Below are 19,388 nucleotides of genomic sequence, written 5' to 3'. Positions count from 1 at the left end.
CAACTTTGCTTATCAGCCTTTATCAAAAGCCTCCTTAAAGTTATGAAGACAACATCTACTACATTGTATTTATCAACCTTTTCCTTCACCCCATCAAAAAATACAATTGGTTTTGTCAAATCTGAATGGCTTATATCCATGCCAATTCTTGTTCAGCATTTCAAACCTCTCAGTGTTCCTATTACTATTCCCAATGATTATTACTTCTAGAAATTTCCCTACTGTTAGTTATCTGGCCCATCCCTACTGAAGTACATGTTACATATGCCATTCCCGAGTTATGAGGGAAGATTGGATGATTATTGCAAGCCCTTCTACAACCTTCACACTTCCTTCCCTAGCAACCCTGAATGCATCCATTTCAGGCCTAACTCTTTTTAAAATCCAAATTCACAATAAAATTATTGACAAAAAAAGCTTAAAGGCAGCAGGTTGACAAAAAAACAATCCTGCTATGTATTCTGTCGCTGTGATCACCTTCTGCATATCTATTGATTCCGCCATTTTATAAGATTATGACTGGACTGATTGAAATCTCAATTTAGCATTCCCGTCCAGCTGTTTATATTGAAACATGTTTTTTTTGTGATATTGTAGAGGAACTGCAAAATGTCTGTGCTGAGGAATTTATTTACTTGTATCTTGGTTTAAATAACTTCATTGGAAGTTGAGCTGCAAATCAGGGATTTTTAAACAGTGAAAATCAGTTTGTGATTCATTCATTCTCTACTAAAACCTCTCACGACCTTCCCATTCATCTCACATCCTTCTAAACTTCAGTGGATAGAAGACATGAGTTTCCTTTTGCATTACATTCTCTTTTCATATTTCTTGCTTTTTTTGCTCTTTTACTTCTGTCCTACATTTAGCTTGGTGCTCACTGGAGTTATTTACCTGACTTTTATCATAATCCTCTTTCTCTTTATAATTGTCATCCATGGAGCCCTGGATTTTGTCCCCTCACTTTTCTCCTTTTGATCCACAATCCACAATCTTCTTGGCCCACTTCATCCCTGGTATCAGATCCAACAATGCCTCCAGTCCAGTTTGTGGCAAACATAAACAAGAAAATCTGTATATGCTGGGGTCTAATGCAGTACACCAACCTGCTGGAGAAACTCAGCAGGTCATTTAGCATCCATAGAAAGTAAAAGGCTGTGGATGCTTCGACCTAAGCCAGTGGTTCTCAAACTTTTTTTTCCACCCAGTTACCACCTTAAGCAATCCCTTACTAATCACAGAGTACCTATGGCATAGGGAATACTTAAAAGTGGTATGTGGGTGGGAACAAAATGGTTGAGAACCACTGGCCCTTCTTCAGGAGTACCATAAATTTGACAGATGTCTAGGTAAAAAGGTTGGGGGGGAGGGGAAGGAACACAGGCTAACAGGTGAGAGGACTGGAGAGAAAGGAGGTTAAGTGATGGGGAAAGGGCAGAGGGCTCAAACTAAATGCTCTGATAGATGGAAGGTAAGGGGGTGGAAAGATGGAGGAAGAGGGAGAGGAATGAGGGAATCATTTTTATTCACCTTTTTATTCAGGTGTCTCCCTGATTTGCAGCTCAACTTCCAATGAAGTTATTTAAACCAAGATACAAGTAAATAAATTCTTCAGCACAGACATTTTGCAGTTCCTCTACAATATCACAAAAAAAACATGCAATTGGCGCCCTATCACCTTTGATACTGTCAGAACATTCCATGAATGCTTTCAGTGAAATATGTTGCCTTATAGACCAAAATATGGAGACTGAGTCAATTAACTCACCTGCAAAATCCTATGATTTGGGTATATGGGCATCTCACATTGGTGTGTTACTGGAGATATTTTGTTGCGGGGAAGCCATGGTGAGCTCTGTCCAGGCAGTATGTAAGATTCCACCCCCTTTTCTAGCAAGCTTTCATCTGAGTGGTGTTGCAGGTTTCTATCCACCTCTCTCAATCCACTAGGTGAATGGTCCACACTGGAGATGTAACGCGCAACTGCTGCAATCATTTCAGTTTTCTGCATTGTATCTGGGCCGCTTAGTGAGTATGCAGACAGGCACTGCGTCTTTAGTCTTCCCACGATGTATTCTGGCACTGTGTCGTTCCCAAGAAGACAAGCCAAAAGCGGTAAGTCCACCATCTGCAGGCTGAGGGAGCGGCAGAGATTTTCACGCGAGTACATGACAGTAGCTAGACTTCTGAGAGACAGCTTGCTTATCAAGATGTAAGGCACAGTGTCATAAATAAGGTAATCTGTGTCCTGGCCTAGAATTGCCATAGCCTCATTTGCCCTCGCATAACTAGCTATTTCGTAATCAGCCTCCTGCAAAGAACAAATTGTGTTTAAACCCAGTGATTTTAGGGCAAAGCGAGTGAAGGTGGCCAATCCAGATGGAATGAAGAACATATTTTTTCCTGGTTGACAGGCATTTGCCTTCATGTACTGAAAGATTTTCAGAATCTCTTTGTTGTTCCTCCTTCGTCGTTGAATCCATTCATCTCTTTTCTTCTGTTCTATTACCCCATCAAAGAAGAACACTAGCCCTATGCCAGCTACTGAGAATGCATTCACAAAGGATTTCAAACTTTCTAAATACTCACGCCATTGACCACCGTGCACCCAAGCCTCTGGGGTGTACCAATATCTCAGACATGACATCGCATCTACCACCACAACAGGAGAACGTCCAGCACGGGAGCATTTGTACTGCTCTGCCATCTTCTTTAAATTCACCCATATCCCCACAGCTGGGCAGGTGGAGTCCACAAACTGCTGGAGACCTTTTACACCCATCAGTGAATCAATGAAAAGCTCTGGAGGAAAAAAGGAAAAACGTTAAAACACCAAAAGAATGCAGAGTTACATTGACCCCTCACGCGTCAGGAAGAAAAGATTAGTCTGTTCTGTAGGCAAACATGATAACCAAAGTATGCATTTTCTGAGCGTACTTAAACAGGTTAGAAAATTGGGGGGTGGGGGGGATCATCCAAAATACAACAATCTACCAATGAGACACCAAGCTCATACTGTAGAGGCATGCTATTATACAATGAGAGTCCTATTCCTGAAGTGGGCTTAGAACCAATAACCTTGTCTCATAGATGAATTCAGTCACTGAATTGAGCTGAAGGCAAATTCTCAAAAAATTCATTCAAAAAATGAACTAGCCCAGAAAATGGTTCAAATGGGACAGCTGAACCGAATGGGCAAGGGATTGATCTGTGTTTTCTTTACCAAATTGTTTAGCATGCCTAGCTAAATTCAAATCAAGTCGTTTATTGTCATCTGAATGCACAAGTACAACCTGCTGAAACAGTGTTCTCCAGTTCCAGGTGAAAAGGATGCAGACACAGAACCAAGCATTACACTCATGCAGACAAACAATACATATGCAGATGTCATACACTGTCATACACTATGGTTGGCATTGCGGGTAGTAAAACGCCTTTACAGCGATTGGGACTTCGGTTCAAATCTTGTGCTGTCTGCAATGACTTATGCTATTCCCTTGTCTGCATGTGATTTCCATGGGGCTCCAGTTTCCTTCCACCATTTAAAACACACCAAGGGTTTGGTTAATTGGGTGTAAATTGGACGGTGCGGATTTTTGGGCCAAAATGGCCTGCTACCATAGTGTATGAGTAAATTTAAATGCTGTTTCACAAATATAAGAATCTTGGATGGTTAGTATCGTATAAATGTGGACCAATAACGGGCGTCAGACCTAATTTCTATCACATGCAACTGCACTAAACATTGGTTAGACTGCACATGGATTATCGTGTACAGTTCGATCACCACATTACAGGAAGAATGAGATTGCATTAGATAGAGTACAGAAGAGTTTCACCAAGAGAAATTGAATGGATTGGCTTGCTCTCACTATCATATGGATGACCTTCTAGAAGTTTATAAGATTATGAGGGACATCAGGTAGATAAAGTCTGGTGATTGGAAAAAAGAATCAGAATTTGGCAAAGAGAAGAAAAATTATATGAGAATATTGGGAGAAACAAACAACTAGCTTTTGTAAAAAAATATTAGACATACAGACCAGTAACAGACCTTTCCGGCCCATGAGCTCGTGCCGCCAAAATACCATAATTACCTTACTACCCCTATACGTTTTGAAACAAAACTGTGATAGGGCTCGATTCGAACCCGGGTCACTGGTTCTGTAATAGTGCTGCACTAACTGTGATACTGCTCGATTCGAACCCGGGTCACTGGTTCCGTAATAATGCTGCACTAACTGCGATAGTGCTCGATTCGAACCCGAGTCACTGGTTCTGTAATAGTGCTGCACTAACTGTGATACTGCTCGATTCGAACCCGAGTCACTGGTTCTGTAATAGTGCTGCACTAACTGCGATAGTGCTCGATTCGAACACGGGTCACTGGTTCTGTAATAGTGCTGCACTAACTGCGACAGTGCTCAATTCGAACCCGAGTCACTGGTTCTGTAATAGTGCTGCACTAACTGCGATAGTGCTCGATTCGAACCCGGGTCACTGGTTCTGTAATACTGCTGCACTAACTGTGATACTGCTCGATTCGAACCGAGTCACAGGTTCTGTAATAGTGCTGCACTAACTGCGATAGTGCTCGATTCGAACCCGGGTCACTGGTTCCGTAATAGTGCTGCACTAACTGTGATAGTGCTCGATTCGAACCCGGGTCACTGGTTCTGTAATAGTGCTGCACTAACTGCGACAGTGCTCGATTCGAACACGGGTCACTGGTTCTGTAATAGTGCTGCACTAACTGCGATAGTGCTCGATTCGAACCAGAGTCACTGGTTCTGTAATAGTGCTGCACTAACTGCGATAGTGCTCGATTCGAACCCGGGTCATTGGTTCCGTAATAGTGCTGCACTAACTGCGATAGTGCTCGATTCGAACACGGGTCACGGGTTCCGTAATAGTGCTGCACTGACTGCGAAAGTGCTCGATTCGAACCCGAGTCACTGGTTCTGTAATAGTGCTGCACTAACTGTGATAGTGCTCGATTCGAACCCGAGTCACTGGTTCTGTAATAGTGCTGCACTAACTGCGATAGTGCTCGATTCGAACCCGGGTCACTGGTTCTGTAATAATGCTGCACTAACTGCGATAGTGCTCGATTCGAACGCGGGTCATTGGTTCTGTAATAGTGCTGCACTAACTGTGATAGTGATCGATTCGAACCCGAGTCACTGGTTCTGTAATAGTGCTGCACTAACTGCGATAGTGATCGATTCGAACCCGGGTCACTGGTTCTGTAATAGTGCTGCACTAACTGCGATAGTGCTCGATTCGAACCCGGGTCATTGGTTCCGTAATAGTGCTGCACTAACTGCGATAGTGCTCGATTCGAACCCGGGTCATTGGTTCTGTAATAGTACTGCACTAACTGTGATAGTGCTCGATTCGAAACCGAGTCACTGGTTCTGTAATAGTGCTGCAATAACTGTGATAGTGCTCGATTCGAAACCGGGTCACTGGTTCTGTAATGGTGCTTCACTAACTGTGATAGTGCTCGATTCGAACCCGGGTCACTGGTTCCGTAATAGTGCTGCACTAACTGTAATAGTGCCCTATTCGAACGCGGGTCACTGGTTCTGTAATAGTGCTGCACTAACTGTGATAGTGCTCGATTCGAACCCGGGTCACTGGTTCTGTAATAGTGCTACACTAACTGTGATAGTGTTCGATTCGAACACGGGTCACTGGTTCTGTAATAGTGCTGAACTAACTGTGATAGTGCTCGATTCGAACCCGGGTCACTGGTTCTGTAATAGTGCTACACTAACTGTGATAGTGCTCGATTCGAACCCGGGTCACTGGTTCTGTAATAGTGCTGCACTAACTGCGATAGTGCTCGATTCGAACACGGGTCACTGGTTCTGTAATAGTGCTGCACTAACTGTGATAGTGCTCGATTCGAACCGGGGTCACTGGTTCTGTAATAGTGCTGCACTAACTGTGATAGTGCTCGATTCGAACCCGAGTCACTGGTTCTGTAATAGTGCTGCACTAACTGCGATAGTGCTCGATTCGCACCCGGGTCACTGGTTCTGTAATAATGCTGCACTAACTGCGATAGTGCTCGATTCGAACCCGGGTCATTGGTTCTGTAATAGTGCTGCACTAACTGTGATAGTGCTCGATTCGAACCTGGGTCACTGGTTCTGTCATAGTGCTGCACTAACTGTGATAGTGCTCGATTCGAACCCGGGTCACTGGTTCTGTAATAGTGCTGCACTAACTGTGATAGTGCTCGATTCGAACACGGGTCACTGGTTCTGTAATAGTGCTGCACTAACTGTGATAGTGCTCGATTCGAACCCGGGTCACTGGTTCTGTAATAGTGCTACACTAACTGTGATAGTGTTCGACTCGAACCCGGGTCACTGGTTCCGTAATAGTGCTGAACTAACTGTGATAGTGCTCGATTCGAACCCGAGTCACTGGTTCTGTAATAGTGCTGCACTAACTGTGATAGTGCTCGATTCGAACCCGTGTCAGTGGTTCTGTAATAGTGCTGCACTAACTGTGATAGTGCTCGATTCGAACCCGAGTCACTGGTTCTGTAATAGTGCTGCACTAACTGTGATATTGCTCGATTCGAACCCGAGTCACTGGTTCTGTAATAGTGCTGCACTAACTGTGATAGTGCTCGATTCGAACCCGAGTCACTGGTTCTGTAATAGTGCTGCACTAACTGTGATAGTGCTCGATTCGAACCCAGGTCAGTGGTTCTGTAATAGTGCTGCACTAACTGTGATAGTGCTCGATTCGTACCCGTGTCACTAGTTCTGTAATAGTGCTGCACTAACTGTGATAGTGCTCGATTCGAACCCGAGTCACTGGTTCTGTAATAGTGCTGCACTAACTGTGATATTGCTCGATTCGAACCCGAGTCACTGGTTCTGTAATAGTGCTGCACTAACTGTGATAGTGCTCGATTCGAACCCGAGTCACTGGTTCTGTAATAGTGCTGCACTAACTGTGATATTGCTCGATTCGAACCCGAATCACTGGTTCTGTAATAGTGCTGCAACATCTGCGATAGTGCTCAATTTGAACCCGAGTCACTGGTTCCGTAATAGTGCTGCACTAACTGTGATAGTGCTCGATTCGAACCCGGGTCACTGGTTCTGTAATAGTGATGCACTAACTGCGATAGTGCTCGATTCAAACCCGGGTCACTGGTTCTGTAATAGTGCTGCACTAACTGTAATAGTGCTCGATTCGAACCCGGGTCATTGGTTCTGTAATAGTGCTGAACTAACTGTGATAGTGCTCGATTCGAACCCGGGTCACTGGTTCTGTAATAGTGCTGCACTAACTGTAATAGTGCTCGATTCGAACACGGGTCATTGGTTCTGTAATAGTGCTGAACTACCTGTGATAGTGCTCGATTCGAACCCGGGTCACTGGTTCTGTAATAGTGCTGCACTAACTGCGATAGTGCTCGATTCGAACCCGAGTCACTGGTTCTGTAATAGTGCTGCACTAACTGTGATAGTGCTCGATTCGAACCCGAGTAACTGGTTCTGTAATAGTGCTGCACTAACTGTGTTATTGCTCGATTCGAACCCGAGTCACTGGTTCTGTAATAGTGCTGCACCATCTGCGATAGTGCTCGATTTGAACCCGAGTCACTGGTTCCGTAATAGTGCTGCACTAACTGTGATAGTGCTCGATTCGAACCCGGGTCACTGGTTCTGTAATAGTGCTGCACTAACTGCGATAGTGCTCGATTCAAACCCGGGTCACTGGTTCTGTAATAGTGCTGCACTAACAGTAATAGTGCTCGATTCGAACCCGGGTCATTGGTTCTGTAATAGTGCTGAACTAACTGTGATAGTGCTCGATTCGAACCCGGGTCACTGGTTCTGTAATAGTGCTGCACTAACTGTAATAGTGCTCGATTCGAACACGGGTCATTGGTTCTGTAATAGTGCTGAACTACCTGTGATAGTGCTCGATTCGAACCCGGGTCACTGGTTCTGTAATAGTGCTGCACTAACTGCGATAGTGCTCGATTCGAACCCGAGTCACTGGTTCTGTAATAGTGCTGCACTAACTGTGATAGTGCTCGATTCGAACCCGAGTCACTGGTTCTGTAATAGTGCTGCACTAACTGTGATAGTGCTCGATTCGAACCCAAGTCACTGGTTCTGTAATAGTGCTGCACTAACTGTGATAGTGCTCGATTCGAACCCGGGTCACTGGTTCTGTAATAGTGCTGCACTAACTGTAATAGTGCTCGATTTGAACCCGGGTCACTGGTTCTGTAATAGTGCTGCACTAACTGCGATAGTGCTCGATTTGAACCCGGGTCACTGGTTCTGTAATAATGCTGCACTAACTGTGATAGTGCTCGATTCGAACCCGGGTCACTGGTTCTGTAATTGTGCTGCACTAACTGTGAAAGGGCTCGATTCGAACCCGGGTCACTGGTTCTGTAATAATGCTGCACTAACTGTGGCTTCAATAGATAGGTTTAAAAAAAAATCAAATGTTAACGTGGATTACTTGTATATTAAAATTGAGAAGGAAGAACATAGAGAACAAGAGGACCAGAGTAACTGAGGGGCTGAAAGAACATGTAAAAAGACAGCAAAATAATGTACAACTGAAAGGATTGAGCAGAATAGTTGGTATCTATGGAGAGTTAACACTTTCCTTCATGGCCCTTCATTAAGTCACTTGGTAAGAAGAAACTACCCTGTATTACAGAGGCCATTAGGAATGAAAGATGATTAATCCGCAGGGCCTGGTGACAAGCATCCCAAAGATTCAAATGTGGTACAGAAGATAATGGATACTCTGACTGCCACTTTCCAAAGTTCCATAGATTCTCGAACAGTTCCACAAATTGAAAGGACAAAAACGGGGAACGACAGACCAGCAAACCCTGGTTAAGTTCTGATTAGTAGAGAAAAAGTTAGAATCCATTAAGGATAGGCAAGTAGCCCTTGGAATAGCCAGAGTCAACATGAATTTGAGAGAGAGTGCCAGTGTACATGTTGCATTATGACTTTCAGAGAAATCTGAGAGGATATGGGATTGGGGTAACAAAATAGCATGAATGACTAATATTATTTTATTTCTTTATCACATGGAAAGAGGCCAGTCTTTGCTAGTCACCATCTTACCCCCTCCATTCTCTCTGCAACCTATTCTCCCCAAATTCTCATTTACCTTCTATTTTTTCTACCACTCTCCTATACACTACTGGCAATTTAGCATAACTAATCAACCTAACAAACTCGTACATCTTTGGGATGTGGGTGTAAACCCACACAGCCAGAGGGACAACGTACAAACTCTACACAGATAGTACCAGTGGTCAGGACTGAACTCCATTCTGGAGTATGCCACTGGCAAATAGCGAGTGTGATTAAACATCAGAAAATAGACAACAGGAATAAATGGACTTTTTATGGTCAAGAGCCTTTGACCAGTGGGATGCTGCAGGGATTACCATAGGGAACCTGTCCCTAAAGTCTGTACCAATGAATTTGTTGAGGGGAATCAAGTGTAATAAATCTACATTTGTTGGTGATACTATATTGGGCTCTGAAGAATGGGTTATTAGAAGAATAGAGAGAGGCTTCAAGACTCAATGAACGAATAAAGACACAAAATATGGAAAAATTTGAGGTCATTCACTTTAAAGGAGAAGTAGAAAATCTGTTTTTAAACTGACAGAGTCTGTGGTCTTTAACAAAATCTTGATGAACTCGGGGAAAAAAGAAAAAGAATCTCAGGGCTGTACATGATGTCATCTGTGTACTCTGACAATAAATCTGAAATCTTAATGCTATATAGATACAGTGAGCAATTAAGGAAAGCAGAATGTTGACCTTTCTTCAAGATGAATTTCTGTCCAAACGTCGAGACCTCTTACAGCAATTTTAAATTAGACACCATATAGAATATTATGCAAGTCTCAACCATGCAAAAGGTTCACCAGAGTGATCCTTGAGATGCAGGAGGGATTAAGCAGATGGCTTACATTCATTAGTTTAGAACAGACATTCTCAACTAAAGCCATAGAGCATATTTAAGGGGTGGCCACACCATATTTAAGGGGACCACAGACTGAAATCATAAAATATTTTTTTATGTAATTGGCAGGATAGAAGTACAGAAGAAACTAACTAAACGGCTGCTTCACATGGAATGGGGCCCATAAATCTTGAGCATTGTCCTCAGGGGTTCATACCCCCAAAAAGATTGAAAATGGATGGTTTAGAAAAATGAGAGCTCATCGCATTCAAACAAACAAAGTTCTTATAGGTTCAAGGGTTGATGCTGGGGGATCAAGGCTGGAAACATGGTTCAGTCTCAAAATAAGGTCAGTCATCCAGGATTGAAATGAGAAGGGGTTCACTGAAGGGTAATAAATCTTTGGAATTCTTAATGCCAGTGGATTAAGGAGATTGAGTTGCTAAAGAGACATAGTATTTTTTGGATTTTAAAGAAATATAGGTCTTGCACAAGAAATCGCACTGAGGTGAAAGACCAACCATGTTCTCATCAAATGGTGGAGGAAGGAACAAAGGGCCAGATGTCTATTTCCACTTTTGTTTCTTATGTTCTAACTGCTAATCCAACATGTGCTTTTGCATTAATTTTATTTGGATAATCTTTCTGTAGAAACTGCAAAGACACAAGTTCAAATGAACATAATGAAGTACAAAGCTTATCAAATAATTACAAGGCTTATCTTTTGAAGTAATAGCAACTTGAAATGGCCATACTTCACTAACATAAACCTTATAGGACTACGTATGAAAACACTAAAATTCCTAAATGTTAAAAAAATGGAAAGGTTCCATTTGTAGGCAAATTGAAATTGATCCAGTGTCTCTGTGATTTTACTGGGATTGTTGTTTAAAGGGAGCTCGCAAAATCTGTAAGGACCACCGCCGTCTTCCAGCTATTCCAATTAGGGAAAAGATGCGGAAGCATTATAGCCAGAACCACCAAGCTGAGGAACAGCTTCTTCCCACGGGAAGTGAGAACGATGCTGAACGACTGCTGAAGTGCCAAAACAACTATTTATTAATCATATTTAATATCTGTATATCTGTTCTGTGTATATGTATAATTTGTCTGTATGTTCTGTGGACCAGAGAACACTGTTTAGTCAAGTTGTACTGATGCAATTGGATGATAAACTTGAACTTTAATATTCAATCTGCATTATTTGTTCTAAGTGTGATAAACCTTCAACTCAACTGCAGTTATATTGAGACAATGCTTCTAATGCAAGGTGTCCTACATCAATTGTGTTGCCAACACCACTCTAAGCTGCATCTCATGTATTACCCAGCAAGATACCAACAAGGGAATTTTCAATATATGTGCCGCAGACCAAAATTACTGATTGCTTGACAGTCTGAGGTTACTCTCTATTATATAAGTGACATGAATTAGTGCTGGTGGGGGAGGTGAGGAGACATCTACTTGCAGTAGTACAAGGACAATTATTGTATTATGTTTCATACATTCAGTCAAATACTCAAGAGAGCAGAAATTTTCATGAAAGCACTTGCTGTAAATCACCTGCTGTTCACCAAAATTGCTCTGATTAGGAATTCCCATTTGCATTGTCACCATCCTGATCCCCAAACTAATTATCAAGTCTGGCAAAGACATCAACACACCGTTTGATAATATGAACAATTCAACATATCAATCGTTTTAGGATTTTCCCTATATTTTCATACAAGTTATGGCCATTTGAGCCTATCAACTCAATCTTGGCTCACAGAGTAATGCTATTTGCCTCTAATTTTCCACATTTCCATATTTTCCCTCCATTTTCACCAATTCTACCCACTTGCTTATCCATTACTAACTTATATTTTAAAATTCAGATATACAGACTGGTAACGAGCCATTTCAGCCCACAAGTCCAAGCCACCCAATTTACACCCAATTAACTTACACCCCCAGTAGATTTCGAACAGTGGGAGGAACCAGAGCCCCCTGGGAACACACACGCAGACACGGGGAGAATGTACAAATACCTTATAGACAGCGTGGGATTCAAACCCTGGTCCCAATCACTGGCGTTGTAAAGGCATTGTGCTAACCGCTATGCCAACTGTACTGCAATTTACAATGGCCAATTAAACTACTGGCCCTCATGTTTTCTGGATTGTGAGAGGAAACTGCAGCACTCAGAAGAAACCCACAGGGAGAAAGTACCTACAACATACAGATAACACCCGAGGTCAGAACTGAATCTGGGTTGTTGGTGCTGAGAGGCAATTTTCTCATTATTTTCTATTGACTGATATTGTAAACATACTTCAATACGGAAAAAAAAACACCTCAAATAGCAAAGAAATTGCTACTATCATTTCTGTGTGGGTTTCATATATCAACATTTAAGTGGCGACCTTGTCTCTTCTTCTTAGGAAATCCCTTGCGAATGAAGATGACTTGCTTCCACACCAATTTCACAAAAGTGCTGGAGAAATTCATGGAAACCAAAAAGGCAGTCTCTGTTTCTGGCCTGAATTATTTCTTGGTACAACACTGGACTCTTCTATCTGCAGATTTCTTATTATGTTTCATGCCAGTTTCATGGGTTTGAGGTAACTTATGAGGCCAAAGTGGGAAGGTATGCACTTCCACAGCTGGGGTAGGAGATGACTGTGGGGTGTCAGTTGGGCAGGTTATGAGGAGATGTGCTCCTTTCACTACTTACATTGAGGTTCTGTGAATTTGCACTCCGTGACCTTGAGGTTCTCAATCACATCCTGAATGTAGCTGTTCTATTTTGAGAGGTCACATGTCAAAGGTTCCCCAGAGTTGCTTTTTTCAAGGAAGTTTTGAGAATTATTTCCTCCATCTCCCTGGTTTACCTCTTCCCATAACACAACTTGGATTTGTTTCAAGAGTCTGATGTGAAGTATGCAAATGATGCAGCCTGCCCAATGTCGCCATCTAAGAGTAGCCAGGAACTCACTGCTGAGGAGATGACTTGGAGATAACCTTATTTACACTGCAGCGGTTCAGAATTGTCTTGCAGAGATGCAGGATTCACTATTCAAGTTTCTCGTCAGCACTGTGAAAAAAACATACCAATGTCTATTTTTTGAGGAGTTTGAGAAGATCTAGCGGTCATCAAACTTCAACAAGTATATTGTGGGAAATAACTGGTTACATCATGGTCTGATTTGGAAATTCAAATGTCCAAGAACCCAGAAGATTGCAGAACATGGCAAATCTACCACGGGTACCAACGTCCTGTCCATTGAAAATATCTAATATGCAGCACTGAGTCAAGAAGCCAATCAACATCATAAAGGACCTTTGTCACAATCTCCTGAGGTTCGGCACCTCGAGGTTCAAGAATTCTTTCTTTCCAACGCTATCCGTGTCTTGAACCTCCCATAACCCCCACCATAACACGACTACACCATCATCCACTGACAAAACCCACATTTGTACTACCAGTCAACCAACTGTGAATATTTACTATTCATTATATTTTCTCTTCTTTTAATGGATTTGTTTCCATTAATGTCATAAACTCTTGAAATTTGTCTTTTTTTTTAAATATTGATTTGGTCAAATTAACCAATTCTAATATCGGGCAGGAAACTTCATTCTTACAATTTTTTAATTTATCCCATTTGTCAACAATAGGTATCCTTCTATATCTTGCATGACAGTAAAATCTCTTAAAGTGATTCCACCACTTCCAGGAAGCAAATTCCAAATATTAACCACGCCTTATGTTAAACTTCCTTTAAAAATTTTTCCACTTGCTTTACATCTATGCCATTTGTTTTTGACACCCTTACCATGGGAAAAAAGATTCTGACTGAACACCCTTTATAATTTTATACATCTCCATCCAGTCACCTCTCTGCTTCCTTTGCTCCAAGGAAAACTCCCAGACAATTCAGCATCTCCCAAAATGAAAATCTTCAAATCAAGGCAACCTCCTGATGAATATCCTCTGCACTCTCTCCAATGACATTACTTCCTTCCTACAATGTGGTGACCAGAACTGCACCCAACATTCCAAGTGCCGTCCAACCAGTGTTTTGTAAAGTTGCAACAGAATCTCCAACTTTCATATTCTATATTCTGGCCTATGCAGGCAAGCTTGCCAAATGCCTTCTTCAGTATCCTAGGCACCAATATTGCTACTTTCAGAGAACTGTGAACTTGAATCTCAATTCATGCTACTCATCAAAATTCCTTAGTATTTTACTATTTAGGTGGAGGCCATACAGTTATTTGACCTTCTTCTATTATTCAATTGGTTCATAGTTGATGTGTAAATTATCTCCAACTCCCATGATTTGATAATCCTCAAATTCCTCTGACCTGACTAATAGTTGCTACCTGTATTTTGAAAATTTTCAATCAATACAAGTGATAAATGTGAGTTCACAATACCAATAGTCACAGATCGGTGGTCTTCAAGCAGTACACACTCTTTTTATATGTTATGATTAATGTTTGAATCACTCCTCCAATTCCTCGCTCTTTTTCTGCTTATTGAACTTGCCTAAAAATAATGCCCTATACATGTTTCACCATTTTTTAAGACACTGAAGAAAATCTACAGTTATAGTCCTAAAATCCAGACTGTTTAGGGATTGGGTCAGTCCAGACCTTCAGATTTTCCTGATTATTGGGCAGTATTTTTTAAATTCAAATGTAAGGAGAACAAACAGGTAAATTTTGATATTTCATTAATGAAACATTTTTTCACATAAAATACAAAAAAAAACAAATATTTTTTTCTTACATTTCCATGACTTCTGCTTGATGGAAGAAAAAATAGATGAAACTACAGAAAGAGTGGTTAAAGTGGAAAAAAAGAATTAAATGAATGAGCAAAATGAATGAACAGAAAAAGCAAAAATATTGGAAAAGATGGATTAGAAAATTTTACTAGACATTCTTTGGCTTGGCTTCGCGGACGAAGATTTATGGAGGGGGTAAAAGTTCACGTCAGCTGCAGGCTCGTTTGTGGCTGACCAGTCCGATGCGGGACAGGCAGACACGGTTGCAGCGGCTGCAGGGGAAAATTGGTTGGTTGGGGTTGGGTGTTGGGTTTTTCCTCCTTTGCCTTTTGTCAGAGGTGGGCTCTGCGGTCTTCTTCAAAGGAGGTTGCTGCCCGCCAAATTGTGAGGCGCCAAGATGCACGATTTGAGGCGGTATCAGCCCACTGGCGGTGGTCAATGTGGCAGGCACCAAGAGATTTCTTTAGGCAGTCCTTGTACCTTTTCTTTGGTGCACCTCTGTCACGGTGGCCAGTGGAGAGCTCGCCATATAACACGATCTTGGGAAGGCGATGGTCCTCCATTCTGGAGACGTGACCCACCCAGCGCAGCTAGATCTTCAGCAGCGTGGACTCGATGCTGTCGACCTCTGCCATCTCGAGTACTTCGACGTTAGGGATGAAAGCGCTCCAATGGATGTTGAGGATGGAGCGGAGACAACGCTGGTAGAAGCGTTCTAGGAGCCGTAGGTGATGCCGGTAGAGGACCCATGATTCGGAGCCGAACAGGAGTGTGGGTATGACAACGGCTCTGTATATGCTTATCTTTGTGAGGTATTTCAGTTGGTTGTTTTTCCAGACTCTTTTGTGTAGTCTTCCAAAGGCGCTATTTGCCTTGGCGAGTCTGTTGTCTATCTCGTTGTCGATCCTTGCATCTGATGAAATGGTGCAGCCGAGATAGGTAAACTGGTTGACCGTTTTGAGTTTTGTGTGCCCGATGGAGATGTGGGGGGGCTGGTAGTCATGGTGGGGAGCTGGCTGATGGAGGACCTCAGTTTTCTTCAGGCTGACTTCCAGGCCAAACAAAATGAATGAACAGAAAAAGCAAAAATATTGGAAAAGATGGATTAGAAAATTTTACTAGACATAATAATGTTAAAATAGTTGGACTCAAAGAGGGAATGGAAGGGGTAAATCCCATCCGCTTCTTTCAAGACCGAATGTCCTGGGAGTAAAAATTGTTGGAGCAAAGATATAAATTGAGAAAGTATATAGATCTGCTTATAGATCCACATTCAGGAATGAATCAAAAACTATACTCTATATTAATTAGATGTATGAAATTTAATGATCATGAAAAAATATTAAGAGCTGCAGCAAAAAAGGATAAGGAGAAAGAAGGAAAACCACTGGAAGTTGAAGGTGAAAAACTATTTCTTTTATCCTAATTATAAGTGCTGTGCCAATATTGCGTAGAAGGGAATTTAATCTACCTAAGAGTACCCTTTGGAAAAAAGGTTACAAATTTATGCTGCGTCAGCCAGCCAATTTAAAAATCGTGATGCCAAATGGACAAAGTAAGTTTTTTTTACTGATATTGAAACAGCAAAGAATTTTGTGAACAAATTACCAACTTTGAAGGAAATTGAAAGAGAATGAGACAACTTCTTTAAATATGACTCTTTAAATCTAAATTATGATACTATTTCTTCCTATGTATTTGTTTAATATTAATCCTTTGAGGGAAAAAAAAGTGTAAAATTTTCTGAAATTGTTTTGCCTGGGAGTTTGGGAGGCTAGCCTCCAGAATCCATACATATGTGTTTGTTAATGGGTTTTCCCACTACCAGTAAAATAAAGGTGGAGTGGGGGAGGGGGTGTAATTTTGGTTTTTACACTAAAGGTTTCTCACTTTTTTTTCCTTATTTTATACTTTTTTCTTGGGGCCTCATATTTTTAGGGAAGTGTTGTTGATATTGGGTCCTATGTTTGAGAGAAGTGAAAATCATTTTTGAAAGGAATGTGGTGTTGGGGAATAGAAGGAAAGGTGTGAAATAAATATAACAAATAATAAGATTTTCTTTGGTGGAATATGATAACTAAAGATTTTAAGTAAATTTTAAGTTACTTTTCTACATTTTTGAAATTCACACATCTTTAGATCTGGTAAAAAGGGGAAAAGACACCTTTTGTCTTGATACTAGTCCTAAAATGTTTCTATTCTTAATAATACTTTTTTTTCTGCGATGTTGTTAGTAGCGGACCCTATCTTTGAGAGAAGGGGAATGAGTGAGATGTGGGGGAAAGAGATTGGGGGGTGGTGGGTGGGTAGAAAAGATTTGGATTTTAAAGTCAGCTTGTAATATGGTTTATATGATTATATTGTACAATGAATTTTGAATATGGATGAATGTATGACTTAAAAACTTCAAAATATTTTTTAAAAAGAACAGAACCACTTGGGTTCTCAAGACTTGTGAGCAGCCATCAACATCAAGAATTTGTGACATTTTGTGCGTTTCCATTGCAGTTTTGTGTGAAGAGGAGGGGGTTGAGAAAAAAAAGTGATTGAAGGCAGGAATGGGCTAAAGATTCTCCTTCAGATTTCTAGGGAAGGTTGAAGGAGTCTGAACCAGGCTGCAAATCTCAGGTAAAGCAGTTGCTAGATCATGGGGAAGGCTGATCAGGAATTGGAGAGTGGCCCAGACAGGCCAGAGGGCACACAACAGGTAGATGAAGTGAGTAAAAAGCTAGCGAGTGAATAAAGAGGGTCAGTTGAGACAGAACTGTGAAGGAACTGGGTGCTGAGGAAATGGAGCTGACAAAGGAATCCAAAGGGAGAGGCCACAGAAATGAAAGGTGAGAAGGGGAGAGAGATGACAAGATGGTGAGTTAAGGATGAACAATTATTGGACCCGGGATTGCACTAGTATTAAAAGATGAGTTATTCAAGGAGTGCAGGGAAGTTGGGCTGGACATGATTTTCAAAATAGAGAAGATTACATCTCTGCTGACAAGACATTTATCCCCAAGGAGGATTTTAAAATCGTCCTAGCAAACATATGGAAAGAAATGAACGTATTTGATGGCATGTAAGACCACCCCCTCCCATTTCAGTGGGGAATAGTAAGACTTTTTTTAGTATATTTATGGGTAAGAATTTATCATTAATAAATATGTACCCACAGTATAGAAGAAAAATAAACTTGGACAAAACATGCAACTAGGACAACAGAAAAAAATCTTTTTAACAATACCACTGTAATTTACAAGAAAAAACAAAAGCAGTTTAGCTATAGCAAAAGACATTTTATAAAACAAACTGCCGCTGTTGGCAACTGTGCTGGTACTGCTGCCCTGTTCCCTCCCCGGGGCGGGAGGGAGGAAAGAAAGCGAGGCGGTGCTATCAGTGTGGCGACTGGTAGCAGGGTATCGGAAGGGAGCGGGGCAGTGGGATCAGTGCCGAGGATGGTAGCGGACTGTCGGGAAGAGCAGGTTGGTAAGATCGGTGTTGGGCTATTGGGAAGAATGGGGTGGTGGGATCGGTGTGGGGCCTGGTGGCGGGCTATCGGGAGGGAGCGGGACAGCGGGATCAGTGTCGAGGCTGGTAGCAGACTGTCAGGAAGAGCAGGTTGGTGGGATTGGTGTTGGGGCTGGTGGTGGACTATCAGGAAGAATGGGGTAGTGGGATCGGTGTGTGGGTTGGTGGTGGGCTGTTGGGAGGGACCGGGACAGCGGGATCAGTGTCGAGGCTGGTGGCGGACTATCGAGAAGAATGGGATGGTGGGATCGGTGTGGGGGCTGGTAGCGGGCTATCGGGAAGAATGGGGTGGTGGGATCGGTGTGGGGGCTGGTGGCGGGCTATCAGGAAGAATGGGATGGTGGGATCGGTGTGGGGGTTGGTGGCGGGCTGTTGGGAGGGAGCGGGACAGTGGGATCAGTGTCGAGGCTGGTAGCAGACTGTCAGGAAGAGTAGGGTGGTGGGATAGGTGTTGGGGCTGGTGGCGGACTATCGGGAAGAATGGGGTGGTGGGATCGGTGAGGGGGCTGGTGGCGGGCTATCAGGAAGAATGGGGTGGTGGGATCGGTGTGGGGGCTGGTGGCGGGCTGTTGGGAGGGAGCGGGACAGTGGGATCAGTGTCGAGGCTGGTAGCAGACTGTCGGGAAGAGCAGGTTGGTGGGATCGGTTTTGGGGTTGGTGGCGGACTATCGGGAAGAATGGGGTGGTGGGATCAGTGTGGGGGCTGGTGGGGGGCTATCGGGAAGAATGGGGTGGCAGGCTGTTGGGAGGGAGCAGAACAGCGGGATCAGCATGGGGGTTGGCAGCGACCTGGTGGAGAGGGGGGCAGCGGAACCAGAGCTGAGTCTCCTGACAGCCCACTACCAGCCCTCACACTGATCTCACTACCCTGCTTTCCCCTCCTCCAACAGCCCACCACCTCATAGACGGGTGATGGTGTTAGTGAGCTATGCCATGACGATGATCGCAAAGAGCGTTACTCACCATTATTTCCCTAATTTCAATCTTGCACAAAGATCTGGGGGATATTTTTGAGCCATTTTTTTGGGAAAAATTGGGTCTTGTATGCCATAAAATACCATTTGCAAATTCCATAATATTCCAAAGTAGAATGTCCTCCAGGTT

General features: G+C 42.6%; 1 protein-coding gene across 13 annotated transcripts in view; it reads right to left on the bottom strand.

Annotated features, from left to right (window-relative positions):
* Window positions 1-13,064, bottom strand: part of fam120b (family with sequence similarity 120 member B) — a 160,139-nt gene extending 147,075 nt beyond the window's left edge. For all 13 annotated transcript variants that reach the window (XR_011355551.1, XR_011355550.1, XR_011355552.1 and 10 more), the window contains exons 1-2: window positions 12,707-13,064; window positions 1,769-2,802 (exon numbers count right to left, since the gene is read on the bottom strand). Coding sequence is in view for 9 of the 13 variants with exons in the window: in XM_069930812.1 (XP_069786913.1) it covers window positions 1,769-2,782 (1,014 nt within the window). In the remaining 4 variants the exon portion in view is untranslated. The remainder of the gene's footprint in view (window positions 1-1,768; window positions 2,803-12,706) is intronic.
* Between the last annotated feature and the right edge of the window lie 6,324 nt (window positions 13,065-19,388).

This window comes from Narcine bancroftii, chromosome 4 (genome assembly GCF_036971445.1).
Source record: "Narcine bancroftii isolate sNarBan1 chromosome 4, sNarBan1.hap1, whole genome shotgun sequence".
NCBI classification, from domain to species: Eukaryota; Metazoa; Chordata; class Chondrichthyes; order Torpediniformes; family Narcinidae; genus Narcine; species Narcine bancroftii.
This window is presented reverse-complemented; position numbering and strand designations above follow the sequence as displayed.